Consider the following 17,962-nt stretch of genomic DNA (forward strand, 5'->3'; position numbering starts at 1 on the left):
TCCCCAATCTTTTAGGGGACAAAAGTTCTCCTCCCACAAACTGTCATCAAGGCTGGGCACTAATTTACTTCCTTGGCTATGTTGAAAAGCTCCTGTTTGAAAACGAGTTCTTTTGACAAATAAAAAGAAATGCTAGATATTAAAGGAGTCTTCCATCTGGAAGGTATATTATTCATTAATGGCTGGAGGGCAAAGCCAGAAAATTCAAACAGGAAAGCAGGTATGCATTTATTTTATCTTTAGATCTACCTCAAGGCTAAAACTAGCTCTAGTGCCAGTGTTTTCTAGCAGTCCCATTTTGGCAGTGGGGACTGTACCCACAGAGTCCCTCTGAAGAGGACCAACAGGCTTTTAAAGGATGCTTGGTCTCTTTTGTTGTGAAGGAAAATGTCTATTATTCCTATTCCAGAAGGATCTGTGGGAAAATCCCTACTTTTATATTAGGAAAATCTTTCTAAAAGACGTGCTAACAAAGAATTGCAGTTTAAATGCATTGGGACAGGGGAAAATTACTTGCCTTCTAGAATATAAGCTGCTGTTTCTTTTTTTTTTTCTTTTTTTTTTTTTTTCCTGCAATGAAAAAAGTGAGGAAAGACTTGGGTTCGTCTTTGAAGAAGAAGAAACAAAAGCAAAGATCTGATTTCCATATAATTCCAAAATCTGAGAGTTTATTTTAATTTCAAATGCCTCAAGTGTCAGCGGCTATATTGTCCTTCACATCAAAATTGGGAATGACTATAAACATAAAGCAGTAATTCACCAGCATAACTCCAAACATTGTGATAGCACAATGAGAGTTTACCTTGCTGCTATGTCCTAAACAGAAATGCACAGTAATTAAGCATTTGGGTGAACAAGGAGGAAGGAGTGTGCTGTCTTTTCTTCACCTCCAGCCCTTTGGCTGAAGGAACAGTGTGCAAGCAACTCATACCAAACTGTGGAGCTTGCCTCCAAAGTCTCATCCTCAGGTTATTACTCTCATTCAAATGTGGAGTGAAAATGCTATTTTTTCATACATTCCTGGTTGAATGCATTTCTTGATATAACTGCAGATATTTTTTATCTAATTATTCACGTCTTGGTGCATGAGACCACATAGACTTGCTAATGTTCTTTCTGACGCATTTGTTCTGTGTAAGCCCAAGGTAACTGTTTTAAAAATACACTATCAGCTCTTTAATCTCCATCTTGTGTGTCAAATGAGTAATAACACTTACCTTTTAGGGTGGAATGAGATTTTTCACTGAGCCAAAAGAGCACTTGATTCATTGTGGGGGGTTTTCTGTGCATTCTTTTTTGTTGTTGTTAGATTTCAGTGAAGACTTTAAAGCTTTTTAGCTGCTGAATCTAAATGTTTAATTCTGAGGCTTTTTTGGATGAAGCAAATGGAGGCATTCTGAAATTCAACATTCATCATAAATATATTCCCAGCTCTGCCTTTGGTGCAGGATTCTTCTCTGGTCTTGTCTGCACTTGGACTTTCAGTTTGAATTCTGAATGAGTTTGAAGTGGGTGAATATCTGCTTGTTTGGTGCCCTGAGCTTTTGCGTGAGGGACAGCACTGCAGCATGATGTACCCACACAGCTGTGGAAACCACAGTGCACACAAAGCCTGTTTTGGCCAGTCTTGAACAACCTAACTCGTAAGCATGTGGGTTTTGTTGTGGGGGGATTTATTGCATTTTTGTTAAGCAGTGGTGGTGACAAGTAGTGTTTTAAGTGCTTTAAGGTAACAAGGTACTTTTCTGGATCTTTGTGGGTAGTTGCTCCCAAGGGTGAGGGGGAATTATGGCAGAAGGAATACTTATGGTTATCTGAAAATCTGTGAGAGCCAAGGGTGGTTGGCATCCTCAGACAATCAAAGGCAAAAGGCAACTCTTTTGTGGTGAACCAGAGAAGCCTATGGAGATGAGCCATAAAGGCATTTCTTACATGTGTTCTCCTTCCTAAATACTCTATTTAGTGCTTTCAGGGAACTGTTCTTATTCTGAATACGTGGAATGCTACTGTGCATCCTATTGCTAGTGCTACCAAAAGTTCCTAGGTGGAATTTCTTCTTTCGCCCTTGCCAGTAAAGCACAATGCTTAGATTCAGGCTTCTCTACACGCACAGTGTAAGGTAGAATTGCTCATATTGGTGGTATCTAGTACTCTTATACTATGTATCACTTCAAGAGACAAAGAAAATTGTCCGTTTTCACAATCTGCTGTTGTTAGCTTTTCTGCGCTTTTTTTAACTCAGGCCCAGATAGGCTCACTAACCTTGTCTTATCTTCCTCTTCAGGGCCACTCAGGTGTGCGCACACTGTGCAGCTGAAGTCTGCCATCGAAAAGCTTTGTGGGTCCTGCTCCAAACTCCCAGAGCTCGGGAACAGCTTATTTTCTCATGGTCTGAGCGATTCTTCAGCTGTCATATGCTCAATCCCTAGTTTGATTTACCAACAGGGAAGCACGGATGTATGTAGCTTGGGGCACCTCCTCGTTAATGGGACTATAACTTTCAGAGCAAGATGTGGAGAGCTGTGAGGAAATAGTTGACCAAAAAAACTGTAACTGGAAAGCCAGCTGGTGGATGAAATGCAGATATCCTTTTTATGCATGTGGAAGTGCCTTTTTCACCTTCAGGCTGGTACAGCCATTGCCTCCAGCGAAGCATACTGAAACCTTAATGTGGGGACTAAACTGATTATGGCTGAGGTAAATCATGCTCTGTATCAGGGCAGGATTAAAGATGACTGAACAGTACCCAAACTACTAGACTGGGTTTCAAGGGTGTGCCCCTTGCGTGTTTTGGATAGGTGGGAGCTGAAGCTTCTGTGTGTCTCTTGAAGCTTTGAGTGCAAAGTGCAGCCTCACTTTGAATAGAGCCTTCTGCTTTGGTTGTTTTCACTTAACGATGTGTAGAAATGAAGTCTGTGGTTTGGTTTAGGGGGCAGTAGCATGACAGAGAAGGGTTAAGTATTTCAGAGAATAAAAGGTCAGAGTGGACTATTTGTAGTGATCTGGAAAAGAAGACCATTACAATGTGTGTTTGTCTTTTGTTTTTATAACTAATGTAGTGCAGTTCCATATATAGAATTTTGTTCAGGTTTGCTTGTGAACAGAAGAGCTTTTTAGGTTGTTGAATTTGTCGTGACAAGTGTCAGGGAACAGCAAGAGTGAGCTGCTCCACAAGGCTAGGCAAGCCAGAAGCTGAGGATGACGGCAAGGCTGGCAGTGGCTGTGCCCTCACCAAAAAGGGGCACAATCCCACTGTGCTCAAACAAGAAAGGCAGAGCAGGTTCAGTGATAGTAACCAGGGTCAGCCAAGTGTCCAGTGACTGCTGGACAAGTCCTCAGTGATAAGGCAGGTTTGAGGTGAAATCAGGAAATCAAGTTAGCAAAGAAGGGTATGGGTCAGCAAGTACAAGGCTGGGCACAGGCATACCTACGGCATAGCTCAGGCAAGGACCCAAGGCAAGGGCTTGTGTTTAAATGCAGCTCCCAAGCCATCTGGGGTGGAAGCCCCAGGCTTCTTGCAGCTCTTTCTCACCACTTAGCTATTTTTGTAGGAGTATGTCCCACAGTTATCCAGCTGTACCATATCAGAGCTGGCCTTGGGCATAGGCAGCCAAATATTCCAGTGGAGAGAGAGATTGCAGAGCCTGGTGCACTCAGGGCCTTGACACCCAGTGTTATGGTTCAGACAGATATTGGTGGCATTGAAAAGCAGCATGTGAAGTGAATAAATGTGATTTTTTACAGTACAAATCATTTGTCTTCACTGTGGGACACTGCTACATTTTCTGATCCCTAGGCGATTAGCTGGACCCCACTGGACCTTCAGTGTTGAGAGGGGGCCTGCTGGGAGACCCTCTCTCATGGCTGGCCAGATCATGACCTGTACACTGGTTTCATCCAATCCTTCTGGACTTCTTTCAGCTTTGGTATACCTTGCGAATGGACCTTGGTGGCTGTGCCTTGGCCTGGGCCTCGCTGGGCCTGCGGTCCCTCAGGGAGAGAGGCCCAGAGCAGCCACATGGATCTGCAGTCTGCTCCAAAATGACCTCCTGTCCTCAGCCTTACATGTTGTGAAGAAGCACAGTTTGGTGTACAGTCTCTGAGCAGGTTCAGTTGTAAGCTTCTCATCAAAAGATTTCTCATTAAAAAAAAAAAAAAATCTGCCCAAATTATTTTGAAGAGAGCCTGAATCCAGAGAAAATATCTGTCTGCATCAAATGCCAAAAAGCCCCAAACAAGTAACTGGCAAGTCTCAATATGTACCTGCAAACCTCTAGGTTGGGGTTTGCCAGTTTCCTAAAAAAACCTTAACATTTCCTTAGGTGCTCTCTGCCACCTTCCCCTGCCCTGCCAAATAAAAACGCCATCCTTCACTTCTTCCTCCCTCTCTTTCTGTCCACAGCTCTCTGCTGTGAGTTTGCCCTGTGACCTCATGCCAAGGAAATCTGGGGAGCAGCCATCTGCCTCGTCCCTTTTTCTGAACAACCTTCCAGTTCTTGGGGAATGCAGGCTAATGCATTGGTATTATAGCTCCTGCGGTGTATTTTCTGCCTTGATTTTTTTTTTTCCATGCAGCTGCTGATCAGTGCTCTGTTCCTGATGTGAATGTGCTATCTAACCATGGATACAACAAAATAAAGAAACAACAGGTGCATGTTCCCACGGCCTCTAGCTTCAATAGCTGCTAAAGGGTAGTCTGACTTGTCCCTTGCTCCAACAGCAAGGAGCATGAAGGCTCATGCAGTCCTAGAAAAACGCATGCCAACAAAACTTGTTTTTGCTTCTCAAGTGGATCTCTTGCTCAGCTGAGTAGGAGCAACTTGTCGCTGTGTTCTCATCAGCCAGCAGCAGCACTACTTGCTGTGCCAGTTCAGCCTGGCCTGTGTGCTCCGGAATGATTAGCTGCTGGGAGCTGGAGAGCCATCTTCACAGCACTGAGTTTCCTGTGCTGAGAGTCTAGGAAAGCACTGTGGAAATAGATACAAGAACTATTACTTTGTTTGTCACTTCTCGCACAGCTGGCTGAAGATAAGTTTTACATTAGATGTTAGACAGAGAACAGGAGGAAATGCGTTCTTCCTCTAGTACTGACAGGCTATTATCACAGTGGTCCCTGTCTTTCCCCAAGCAGCTAATAACCTGAGACCCTTTCCTTAAAGGGTAGTTTTCTGCCAAGGCCTAAACGTGTCCTGGGACAGAAATTAACAGAGGCTTTAAACCTGTTTTTGGAGAAAGTTGCTGTGCCAGCATGGGGGAGATTACAAACAGCAAGGTAAAGAAAGTATCTGTTGTTTATTTGCCTTTAGGCACAAAAAGATCCCTTAAAATTGGGTAACTGTGTCTTTCCCTGCAACCTGCACTGGAGTTTCTCTCCCACCATAAAGAGATACTGCCTTTAGCTGGGATGCATCTGCACTCTCGCACTGGAGCATCATCAGCGTTTAAGCAAGAGTAAGCAGACACTGCTGTTTAAGCAAAGATGTCCTAGGCTGCCCTGCCCTGGCCATTCCTTTCCTCCCCTGCCCTATGACAATCTTGTGGTAAATCAGACTGTGAAGCAGATTTGTTTCAGCCTCCTGTGTTCCCTAACTCCATTCAGATAGCAGCCACGCAAACTTGTGCAAATTTGAGGAATGGGACAGCGTGGAGATGGAATAACCTGCTGGCAGTAGGGTAGGTAGTGGGAACTTTGGTACCAGTTTCTTATGGCACAAAACACCCAAGGAGCAACAGCATTTTGTTATGTTTCCTGTTGATACAACAAAATGTAGACTGAGAGAGTGCAGGCTGGGATGTCTCTTGCTTTTAACTCTAGCTACTGCACTACCTTTATCCCTCCCTTGACCTGAAATGAGGACTTGTGCTAACAACACCCCCCCCCCCCCGAATACCCAGCAGGACAGGCCTATTTTTCCAAATGCTCTGCCTGTTTGGTCACTCTAGCACATAGAAGCAATGAGATGCACACTCTTCATGAGGGTTTCTAAAGCAATCCAGTCATCTTCTACCTGGAACAGGTAGATTTAGGGAAACAATAAATGTGCCCTTTTCTGCCTATTTGTCCATGTGTTTATACATATGAAATGAGAAGTCATCCTGAGAAACAGGTTCTCATGTTTGTTTTTTCTTGCTCTTCCTACTCTTACGGATTGTACCACATAGAAAAAAAGCAAGAAACTCCACAGGTTGGTGTGCTAGTGGTCAGTGGGTTGACTCTGGTTTGTATACTTGTACCAAGCTTCAGAAATACTGTGTGGCAGTGGGAGCACCTTTCAGTCTCTCAGTGTGTCCGTTCACCATATTCAAACAGCAATAATAGGGAAGTGAGGAGAAATGCACCAGGGACTTACAATATTGAAATATCAGTAACACTGAAGAGATGCTGCCACTGGAGAGCGCTCTCTGAGGTAATTCGGCAAGTGAACAGGATGTTCACTTTTTCTTTTAAAACAGAAGAGCTCTGTGTGATCTTTTGGGGGCAGGCTCGCCAAGCTGAAAAAAACCCAAGATTTTGTGGTCAGTCCACCATCTCTCAGTTTGTGTGCATGCTGCAGAAGGACTGAAACTTAAAGAAGCCAGTTCTTTTGGTGGGGGAGTAGGAGAGAAAAGTTAGGGTGGTCTTTGAATTTATTAGAATTTTTTTCCCCTACTTTTTTTTTTGGGGGGGGGATGGGGAGGAACAGTAATTTAAAACCAGTATATTCATTAACAATAATAAAACAGAAAAAGGTAAGCAATCTTTCCTGCCAAAGCTCTTTATGTGAGGGACACACCAATGAGAAGATGGGGTGCCTAGTGAGAGAAAGGAAGAAAAATTCTTAGTTCCTCCAGTAGTTGCCCATACTAGGCTGAAACGCTGTAGAAATCTTAGGTTGCTTAATTCTCCCTCCTGCAGAGGATTAGTGATGGCTTTAAGAGTAAATACAGCAAGGAATAGGGGGCAAGTCTGGTTTCATGACCCTGCAGAGTCTAGTAAATGAATATGAGCTCTCTTAGCCCTGAAGGGGCTGAGACCCTGAGCCTTTTTCACAGAAACTGCTACAAAGGGTGCTAGTTGTTTTTCTTTCTGGCTGGAGACCTGGCCAATCTGGAAAATGGGAAATCACAAATTGCAAGTTAAGCATAGTATAAACATAGGAAGCACAATAAGACTATGATTCAGATATAGCATACCGCTGGCACAGGTGAGCTATTGCTAACCTAGGGCATGTCTTTGTTGGTACCTCTGAAATTTTGACCTGGCCTAGAGTTTATGGAGTGAATAAAGGAAGATGGGTCTGCTCTGTGTACTCCCCTTGTCTGTAATGCACTTAGCAAGAGCTAAACAGACTTACAGCTTTGCAATGGTCTAATGTAAAATAAGACTGTTGTAGGAGATGAAGTGTGTTTGTGGTAGGTCTGTATGTGTACACATTCAAAACTTGCTTAGTTGCTGCAGAGATGGGATTTAGGTGAGTACTACTTCCATGCAGTCGGTGGATGTGCACTGTGAAAACTCACCAGGATAACTACAAATATCAGCTAAAGTCAGTGTGTTTTTCTGTTTAGTGGCCTTTTGATAAGGCAGGTAAGGTACCACAAAGAATCAGCAGCAATTCGAAGTTGGCCACTGTTTGTTCTTCTGGCTCTTGTCTCTAAATTCATCTGAGTCATGTGTTGGTTCTGTAGAGTTTAAACTATGTTGTGGCCAAACAGCCACAGGTGACAAGAGATTGACACAATGAGGCTGTGTCTGTAAACATGAAAGTAAGTTTCATTGCATACCACCAACATAATTGCGTTCTGTAGGTGTCATGGCCAGAAACGCCTCCAGGCAGTGATTTACATTAGGATGAGGTAAGCTAGTGAATGTTTTTCAGTTGCTCCACAAAAGGGTGAGGGGCAGCAAAGAGGTGGTGTGCAAGTTAGTTATTTCAGCTAGGAAGTGGGGGCCAAGATGGTCTGTTCTTTGGAGAGCAGGACATCCTCCAGAGTAACAGGATTATAAGAGAGACTGTTAACAGAAAGAGTTTCAAGATGGTTTGTATTTATTGTTTTCTATCTAGGCATACTTGCCAGGTCTGAAACCTAAGGGGGGACAGAGACTGTCAAAATCTGGCTGCTAGAAAAGCCACATAAGGAGGGAATGTGATGACATGGCATTTTCTGGGACGAGGACAAAGCTAGTAAGTCCGGTTGAACTTGACTGATGCCCTCAAAACACCTGAGGTTTGTAGGCACTTGTGCAGCAATGCACCACACCTCACAAAGAGCCACCCAAGGTCCAGAAGAGTTTAGGACCTTGGGTTCTGTATTTTACCTTGTCTGCAATGTGCTACTTCCTCATTTCCGAGCTCAACTTGCTGGTTGAGAGTCAAGAGATCTGCCTGACCCATACCCAAAATATTGGTACCCAATAACCATACCCAAATGCTTGGATAGCTAACATCGCAAAAGACCAGGCCTGAGACATGTGTAAATAACTTAGTCTGGGATTGGAATGGTTTTGCACGGGTGCAGGAAGGCCTAACAACTCTTTGCAACTTGGGCAAGTGAAATGCACCAACACATGATAGCGCACCTAGCAAAGGTGATCCTGCAGTACCTCCCATTTCTGCCCTCATGGAAGCTGACATCTCAAGGAATACCATTAACATCTCATTGTGGAGATTAAACAAATTGACTACTCAGTTTTGTGGCAATTGGAAAAGACCTCCAGGTAGATTATAGTTGGGAATAGAGACTTTTTTGTACAGTAACACCAACGAGACCTGGATTTTTAGGGAGCATGAAGGAGTGAGGTGGGTCTGAAATACCTGTGGTTCCTCTGAAATTTCAGGCACATGGTAGTAATCAGTTCTAGTCATGCCTATTCAAAATAGGAGTTCAGAAACCATGAGGAGGCGCAGTTATGTTTAGCAGCTTAGAAGGGGCAGTACATCATCATAGAAAGACTAAACTTGAGCTCCCTCTTGCAATAGGACCAGTAATCTGTTTAAAGAAATCAGTATTAGAAAGCAGTGCTCTGTGGGCTGCAACTCTCTGGATTATGCAAAGAGGTAAATGAGCAAGTGAGACTCAGGACTGTAATAGCTTCGATGCATCAAGTAGCAGTAAGTGCTCAGGGTCAAATATGCTCTCTTACTCCTCTTTTTGTAGCTATTGATGACATCTTCAAAATCCTTATGGTAAAAATGAGAGACAGTCGCACAAATTTATCTTCCATCCTGCATAATCATCCTGGGAAGGTTGCTATTCATTAGTATTCAGGAAAACATCTTTCTGATTTACCTTATCCCATAAGACATGGTATTTAAACACCAGGATATGATGCATTTGGAGTGACTTCATTTTACGCAACATGAATTAATTTCCTATTGCATATATATTAGGCATGGTTCTGTAAGAAAAGATTGATACATGCACAGGTGGTAACAGCATTTGCTGTTGGAAAACAGTGCTGACAAAGGCCAGGAAGGATCTGCCCTGCATGCCATGTTTCTGCACAGCTACACTGGTTGCGTTGTGGATGCTTGCTGCTTTTTCTTGAATGCTTTGGCATTGGTGAGTCCCTGCAGCATCTCACATTGTTGACTGAGACATACTGGGACTTTATTTCATGTCTGCTCAGATGCTGAGTTAGAAATAGCCCCAGACAGCCCTGCAGAAGATGCTTTGGCTTTACTGATTCATCATTGCCCTAGGAAACAAGAGATCAATACTATGAGTCTGAGGACTAGGTTTGTTTGGGAATGTGATTCTGGGCACTAGGAAAGTAACAACAGAATTCTCCTGAGACCTTCTTGTAGTTCTTTTGCTTTTGTAGAGCAGCTCAGGAACATCGGGCTTTATTGGTCTGTAATCAAAGATGAGGGTGACAGAGCCGGCCGTGCTCCAGCCAGCACTGAACAGAGAGCTGCCAGGAGGCCCAGTGAAGTGTGGAGCTCAAGGGACCTGGACTCCGTAGTTCATTCTGCCTCTGCTGCAGTGTTTGCACTGTAATTCTGGGCAGCAATTGCACCTTATGACAAAGAGGCTATCTCAGATGAAGAAATCAGCCAAGCTATGCCAGAGTAGACTTTGCCGCCAGAAATCCTAAACGGGTACAAAAGTAGACCTGTTCTGCTCTCATGTGATACTTTCTGCATTTCTATGTTGGCCCTGCCTTCCTTGGCTTCATTTGAGTAAGACCAGATGGTCCAAAAGTCTGGCTCAAAGCTCCAAAGGATATTTTGTTGCCTGTTCTTTTTAATGTTAATAGCCTGGCAGTCCTTGTTCAGAACCATCTACTGGGTAGAAAAACTAAGCATTCCCTTTGTATTTTTGCTTCTGAAAAAGCTATGGGAACAGGAAAGAGGTCCCTAACAGTCCTGTGTGGACCATCCCCCCAGCTGTGCTGTTATACACCTGCGATAAACCTGTGACCATGTGCTGAACTAGCCTGCTTGTGACAGACTCTGAGGTGACTGTGTATGATGTGATATAGCACCAGAAGCCCTTCTAAACTTCCCCAGGACTAGTCAAAGGGATTGTGCATATCATGTCATATGCATACCTGTCATCACGGAATATGCAGCGGTGAAGAACAGCCCAAAGTAGAAGGAGGCCCAGGAGACTAGAAAGGCTGATGACACAGTGAGGAAGCCATGGTCAACTGTCTAAAGAGAAACAATTGCTCTTTTAGGTACATAACTCACAGATCATTCGTCTTGTGTCTCTGTCAGGATTACATCCTTGAGACAATATTCTCTCTACACTGTACTTTGGAGGATGATGTGAGGTAGCTGGAAGATAGTGACAGGCAGAGATCTCAGAATAAACAATAACCTCCCATCCCCTTCAGAGGAGCCTTGTATTTAGCTGCCCGGGCACTGATTAGATTCCCCTTCTTACCACTTCCTGTAGTCCAGCTGCCGGCCTTATATGTGCATAGCAGCAAATTTCAGCTCTAACTCGCTTCTAGCTGAGTATTTCAGCAAAGCACAGATGGTTGCACATGATTTCCCAGCCACTGTGGAGTATTAATGCCTTGACCTAATAGCCAGCCTCTTGGAAGCAGTCAGCTGGGTTTCAGTCTTCCTGTTGCAGGCTATGCGTGACCCAACAATTAGCAAGAAGTAATGGTACTATCAGATTAAGATAAATAGATGTGGGTGATGCACACGACTGACATCTTTCAATGTCATGAACCTCTAAACTGGATCCTGTCTTTCCATTTAACCCTGTCTGTGAAAGAGAAGATTACTACATCCAAATCCTTATCTAACATTTCACAGAGCACTTTTCAGTTCCGACAGCACTTTTTTTCTTCTTCCTGACAAATTTGCCAGTGGAAACTTCAGCTCAGCTGCATGATTTCTGCTGCAACCCATCAGTGTTACTGATGTTTGTTTTAGCGTGCAAACAGAGGTTTGCTGGGATTTTGAATGCAGAATGCATAGAGGGAAGCTTACTTGAGAGGCAGGCTATGGTCTGGTTGTGGTTCATAGCTGCGTGGGACACAAGGCAGGTTGTACTATTCACATCGGTGCCATTTCCCATGAACGTGCTGAGAACAGTCACTGTCCCGTCACCATGGTCTTCCTTCTCAGGGCTGGAGTAGCTCTCTGGGGCCCACCGGATCTGAGCAGCCGGCTTCCCTGCCACTGCCTTGCACACAGGGTTCCCACGGCTGTCACAGTACACGGTCAGCTTGGGGGGGACTGCGAAGTATCGGGAAGGGGAGACACGTGGAGTTAGTTTGCTGCAGTTGTGATTGGATGTTCTTATTCCTCACCCAAAATGAACACAGTGAAAAGAGGAGACTAAGGCGGGAAGTGCCCTTTTCTCACAGCAACATGTGCCAAAGTCACAAAGATTATGCATCTTTTTTCATCTTGGGCAACCGTCCCAGATTCAGGGCAGTTGCCACAGCCATGTACCATTAGAGAAGGTATGCCTGGACACTGATGTAGGGAATGATGCAAAATAGGGGGCTGAATTAGACGTTTGTCCTAAGTACGCATGGTTTAAAATGCATTTGAATGCCAGCGTAGGAGGAAATTGGGCCGTTCTTACTATCTGGGTAATACCATCCCGTGTTTGAGAGAACGTCACAGTAGCTGGAACTGTTACTCTGACATGTGTTGGTTCTATTAAAGCAGTAGCATCTTACTAACTGACTTTACAGGATAACCAGATGGACACGCAGAATCCTTCTTCAGTACAGTACATTGGAAGTTTCTTCATACCTGTCATTTCTAACTGTACAGTGGGAAAGGGGTCAGCAGAAGGGAAAAGAGTTTTGGCAAATAAGGAGAGGGCAGAAAGAGAGGGACTAGAAATGAAATGCATTACAGTTTGTCCCAGCAGCAATGCTCTTCTTACTGCATGCTTCCTCCTGTGCTTGGGGAGAGAGAGGAGCTTTCTCTCTCCAGGCTTGGACATGATTCTTTGGAGAACTGTAAAATGAGGAAGGAGTCCCTTACCTAGCACAGTCAGGTGGTAGGTCAGGTGGAAATTCCCTTCCTCTGTGACCACCTCGCAGGTGTAATTTCCCTCACTGGCCCTTCCCACTGGCCGTATATGAAGGGTAGGGTCATGATCTGTTCTCCATTTCCAGCTCATGTTCTCAGTGCAGTTTGTGTTGTTTGTCTGCTTCAGATCAGCCCTGTATCCCAAGGTGCAGTGGCCTCCAGTCTTGGGGTTTATTTTCCAGATTACCATAAATACATCTGATTTGTTAGGGCAGCTCAGCACACAGCTGTCACCCACTGCTGCTGACACTTTGGTGTTCCCTGGAGGAGACACAGAAAGAGAAAGACGTGTGAAAAGGTGCCTGGGGACGTTACTCATAGCCTTGGAGTTGTGGTCTGTGCTTCACAGGGAAATGTCTGCACCATTACGCTCCCGAGTGAGGCCCTGTCTCTGCCAACCCAAAAGCTGTAATCCGGTATTAGAGCTGTGGCTTATAAAGGCTGTATAAAGCCTATATATATAAAGGCTATCACAGCCCACCCCTTGAAACTAACAGTGAATGCCCCACTGGAGCTCAGCTTAGCGGATCAGACAGGTAACGGGGAAGCACTCTGCTCCTACACTTTGGCTTAAGCAGGCCAGCAGCTGAAAAATGTGTTTCTATCAGCAAAGTCTCCAATGGGTTTCTTACTGCTAAAGTATTTGTTGGCACTATGCGGGCAGTAGTTTCCTGCTTTTCATAAGCCCTACGCAGCTGTGATCGCTGTCATACTCTGTATGTACAGTTACCCCATTTCCAGATTTGAAACCTACTTTACCTCTGCTCCTTCACTGGGGTCATATTCTCTGCTGGCAATCATTCTTCGGAAGGTCTTCTGTTTCCACTCTTCTGATAAGATATCAGGGATGCCAACTAACCTCATCTTCCAATACCAGAGAAGGAGATTTTCCATTTTCTTAGGGTAACTTCTCTCATCAAGAGAAGTAGAGTAAGCACACCTACCCTCTTTCTTAGCTGAATTCTCAGCTGCTTAGCTGAATAGATTATCTTTTCCTTCTCTTATTAGGCTTCTAGATGGGTGACTTTTGGCTGCTTTGGGATTACCTTAAAATTCTCGTGCCTACTGGCACATCATCTGCCCCATCATGGAGCCATCATAAAAATTCAGCACTGATCCAAGGGGCTATTCTAATATGGCTGAGTCCCTATAATGAGTTTTGTGGATCTATTGAATGCATTGTGGCAGACAAAGAAAACTTACTCTCAGTCCCCAAAGAGTTGTACAGAGTATAGGCTGCATGAAATCCAGGATTTTTCTTACTCTTTCTTTTGCATCAGCACCAACAATAGCTTTTCTGTGATCATCAGCTTCACTAGGAGAGGCACATTTTTTCTGCCTTGCCCAGAGCAGAGTGCATGGGAGTCAGTGGTTATTCTATAACAGATCTCTTAACGCCATCTTAAAAGGAGTTGCTCCGCAGATAATGCAGCATTACAAGGTGACCTGAAAAGTGCCAGGGTAGACAAATCCTCAGGGAAGATGAATAGTAGTAATGATGCTTTCAGGGGGAGGGAGGGGGTTATATCTGCTTGGTCTCTCCTGACTGGGAGGAGATGAGTTAATCCCAGAAAGCAGTGCAGGTATCTTCTTGAAAAGCAAATTAATTGTCCAAACTTAGGTGGGAATGAGGTCCTGTAGCTTGCGCTTTGAAGCTGCATCCCTGCTCTCAACATATGGCACATATCTGTATGTAAAGACCACGATTCAGGATCTTCACGATGGCCAAGATCCAGCTATGCTTTCACAGCAGTGTTTGTCTTTATTGACAAAAAAATATTGAACTTCATTAGGACTCTTCATATCCCTAAAATTAAGCACAGAAATGAGGGTTCTGCTGACTGAGAGCTCATATAAGGACTTACCTCCACTGGAGAAGAAAAGCAACACTAATTCCTTGGGGTGAATTCTGCCTGCTTTTATACATCTTCTAGTGATCTGCCTAGTACCCTTGTTCTGCACCGTATCAGCCTTGCCAGCTGTAGGTGGTGTAGGACGACACCTTGTGATGTAGGGGAAGAGAGAGACTTCCACATACTCAGTGTTCTTGTTTTTAGCAAAATTTACCCCTTGGGCCATTAAAAAAATAAAAAAGGCTTGGTTTTCCCTGTCAGAGGGCAAAATTTGCCAGGAACGGGAGGGCACAGCTTGAGAAACAGACAAACTGGCATGATTCTGTATTGCCACAGACAATCTGTGTGGAACAAGTATTTACTGCACACTAAAACTAGCAGTGCATGCGGGGTGATTCATTAGATGGATGAATTTATATGCACCTCTCACCAGTGACCCCTTCCCCACTCCTTGTAGAATTGTGTCTGAACTCCCCAGGGCTGTGACTGACTATGGGTTGAAATAGTCGAAATCTGACTTTTGCATGTGGCCACCTCATAATGACTTTTCTCTGGAACTGTTACTTCCAAGGAACTGAACAAATTTTCGTTCTGCTTTTGTACAAAATCCAGGACTGTGGGCAAAGGCCATACCTACGTCTCTCAGGCATGACCACAGCACAGATGAGAATGATGGAGCTTTGTGCTGGAGGAAAGGTATTTGCCTTATAGGGGCAGTGTGTCTTTTCATTCTTCTGAATCTTTATGCACATATGCATTCACACTGTGACTGTACTTGGAGGGCTTTTTTTACTGCAGTGGTCCCCGCAGGACATGTATGTAAATCCTACCCATCTGTATGCCATGCATGCAGCTATGAAGGTGTAAAATATACCCATATCCCTATTTCTTTTCTTTGTGAGGCTGACTGCAGAGAAACTTTATTCAGTTGATATGTCAACTGTGTTGACTCTCTAATAGTGAGTATGTCTTGTTCTTGAATTCTGTCTTGCTTTTGCTTGGAAGCATGTTCTCTTTATTTTTTATTTTTTATTTTTCCTCCTATGACACTGACTCTTCTTCTGGGCTTTAAAGGGTGACTCTTGCCTGGAGTCAGGCACAATGCTCACTTTCTTTTATCTTCTCATGATCTGGGAACTATGAACTCTAAGAAGCTAGATATCTGTTTGGAAAAGCCTGGGCCTAGTCCTCCTGTCCTTTCTGGAAGTTATCACATTGGCCAGTGGAGGGGTGAGAGCCAGTCCACTATTATGGCCCCTCTGTGTGCTGTATTTTTTCACAACAAATTACACCCTCAGGACTGCCTTCAAATTTTTGCTTAAGGGTCTCTGAATTTTTTCTGAGTCAGGGAAGAAATCTACCTGGATTTTCTTTTCCCACAAGCTTTCAGGGCTGAATCATTTTGCACATGTTGAATATCAGTCATACTTGCTCTCTTTACATTGATCAGGCTCAGGACCATCATCTATCTTCAGCTGACACATCCATGGGGTCAACTAACCCCAAGACGTTCTAACTGGATAGCTGACTGTGTGAGAACTTGTTATGAAGCGACCATCCAGGCATGTGCTATGGGACTTCTACATTGCTGAGACCTACAGTGCTTTCACACAACTCCTTTGACTGTTTCCTTGACTTTCACTGCTGTGAAACCTCTCAACATGATCCCACCTTTGGGAGAGTAGGTTCCTTTGTTTTGATTCAACTAGTCACATTGGGAGCTTTTCTTTAAGGATGTGATCTGCCTGGTGTCACCCACAGTAAATGTACATGTGGGCAAGCACACTGAGATAAAAGAAAGGTTACTTGTAACTGTTCTTCTTTAAGATGAGTTGCTTATATGTGCATTAGTATTACCTACACTTACATACACAGTTCACCCTCCTTCCTCTGTCAGGCAGTTTTGAGGTTGAGAAAAAACAAGGGCCTGAGGCACAGGCTGTAAAGCAGTGTGAATGGCAGGTGAGACTTATGTGCCCTTTGAGTATTGCTGAAGCAAAAAGCAAACCACCAAAAAGCCCCACAATGTATCTATATGTATAAACAACCAGTTCTGAAGAAGACCTGGTGCAGATAAATAACCTTTCTTTTTCAGAATCTTTTAGGGGCATGATTAATGAATTAATAGAATTAACACCCACAGTGGTAGTCCAAGTCAGCCTCCATTTTACCACCTTACTCTTTTCTTCTTTTAATGAGTGACCATTAGATTTTGGAACTATAAACCACCGATCTCTGAGTGCTCTGTGTCTCTAGTGAAACCCTGAATTGCTCTTTGATTGGGCAAGGTAATGGTTTTAGTGGCAGTCTGAAACAGCTGTGTGTGAGGAGCAAATAAGAGTGCTACTTTCAAACCATGCATTAATCTGAAAGGAAAACAAAAGTTAACCAACTTGATTTGTTGCTGACAATTGGTTTTTTCACAAATTATTCCCCAAAATGCTGAAAACCCCCCAAAGCTTTCAAGCAGAGAAATTAAAGAATAAATTGAAAGTTCACTTGGAACAGGCGAAGGATTAGGAGGCATAACTTTTGAACGTTTAATCAAGCTTTTCTCAGAGTCTTCCTCAGAGCTACCTTGCTGTGTTTCTTTGTCCCCCTGACTACAACTGGAATTCTATGACCTCCAGGGGCACAACATGAAGCTCAGTTCCTGAACATTTGAAACAGTGTTTAAGGAAAAGTCTTAATGAGCACCAACTTCAAGTTGTTAATCAAATCATTACTAGTAGTCTGTTCAGGAAAACTACAGTTGGTTTTATCTTAACAATGTTGTCTGAAATCTCATTACCTTGTGGAATGCAGGTGAATAAACCATTCCAGCACAACCACTTTTCCTTCTTTTTAACTGTGTTATTGGGAAATGATTTATAACTTGCAAAATGAACACAGTCCACTGCATTTTTACTAATTACAGATTCCCTTAGAGGTTTTTGCCTTTTTATTTTGAGGATCAAGTATCCTTTAAGTGAAGATTTTTCCACACCTAGTCCTAGCACCTGCGAATTGGTAGGAGATGTAGCTGCAATATTGCCCTACACTGTAGCACACAGTGTGATGCTCTAATGTATTAGTTACTCCAGCTGTATAACTTGGAAATCAGAGTGTGTATGGGAAAGTGCGGAAGAATGTCGAGGAGATAGGCGATGGAAGCTAGCCAGACCGTTCCGTGGGAAAAGGAGCATCAACAGGACATGTTGACCCATAGCCATGTAGCTGGGCCTATGCCAGTGTGGTGTGCACCTGGGCTTTGACTCGAGATTAGCGATGAGCTCAATGTGCCCACTGTGCATGTGTGTAGTACACAAAACCCACGGATAGTGCCCCCCCGGCGTTCCTCGCCATGGACCGACGCTCAGCGGTGCCAGGGACTCTCCCGCTCCTTTATTGCCTCGATCGGGAAATCGCTGGGGAACCCCCGCTCAGACGCAGAGGTAATAAACGCTCAGTATCGACCCTAGTGTGCCTTGTGTCTGTTTCTGCCGGGAGTCCAGGTGTTGCACCCTTTTATAATGTATGATGAATAAAGCTGTGATATGTCACATATGTTTTAATCATCACAGGATATGAAATTCTTCTCTAAGCAGTTTCCAGCAAGGACCCATGATATAAAAC

At 43.9% G+C, this 17,962-nt stretch overlaps 1 protein-coding gene across 1 annotated transcript; it reads right to left on the reverse strand.

Annotated features, from left to right (window-relative positions):
• Window positions 1-8,902: 8,902 nt before the first annotated feature.
• On the reverse strand, window positions 8,903-13,358 carry LOC112962162 (cell surface glycoprotein CD200 receptor 1-B-like). The gene is made up of 4 exons (XM_026058100.1): window positions 13,268-13,358; window positions 12,447-12,755; window positions 11,433-11,681; window positions 8,903-8,970 (listed from the first exon to the last, which is right to left on the reverse strand). The coding sequence occupies exons 1-4, from the start codon at window positions 13,356-13,358 to the stop codon at window positions 8,903-8,905; spliced, it is 717 nt and encodes a 238-aa protein (XP_025913885.1).
• Window positions 13,359-17,962: the final 4,604 nt, after the last annotated feature.

The sequence above is a fragment of the Apteryx rowi genome, unplaced genomic scaffold, assembly GCF_003343035.1.
Source record: "Apteryx rowi isolate R43461 unplaced genomic scaffold, aptRow1 scaffold_1422, whole genome shotgun sequence".
Lineage (NCBI taxonomy): Eukaryota > Metazoa > Chordata > Aves > Apterygiformes > Apterygidae > Apteryx > Apteryx rowi.

What these genes read in the sequence shown, in the direction of transcription:
- LOC112962162 (XM_026058100.1), bottom strand. Translation starts at nt 13,358, where the DNA reads ATGAGGTTAGTTGGCATCCCTGATATCTTATCAGAAGAGTGGAAACAG. An exon ending in CTACCACCTGACTGTGCTAG is followed by an intron (nt 11,682 to 12,446) that starts GTAAGGGACTCC and finishes GATACTTCGCAG; the next exon opens with TCCCCCCCAAGCTGACCGTG. An exon ending in GACCATAGCCTGCCTCTCAA is followed by an intron (nt 8,971 to 11,432) that starts GTAAGCTTCCCT and finishes TTCTTTAAACAG; the next exon opens with ATTACTGGTCCTATTGCAAG.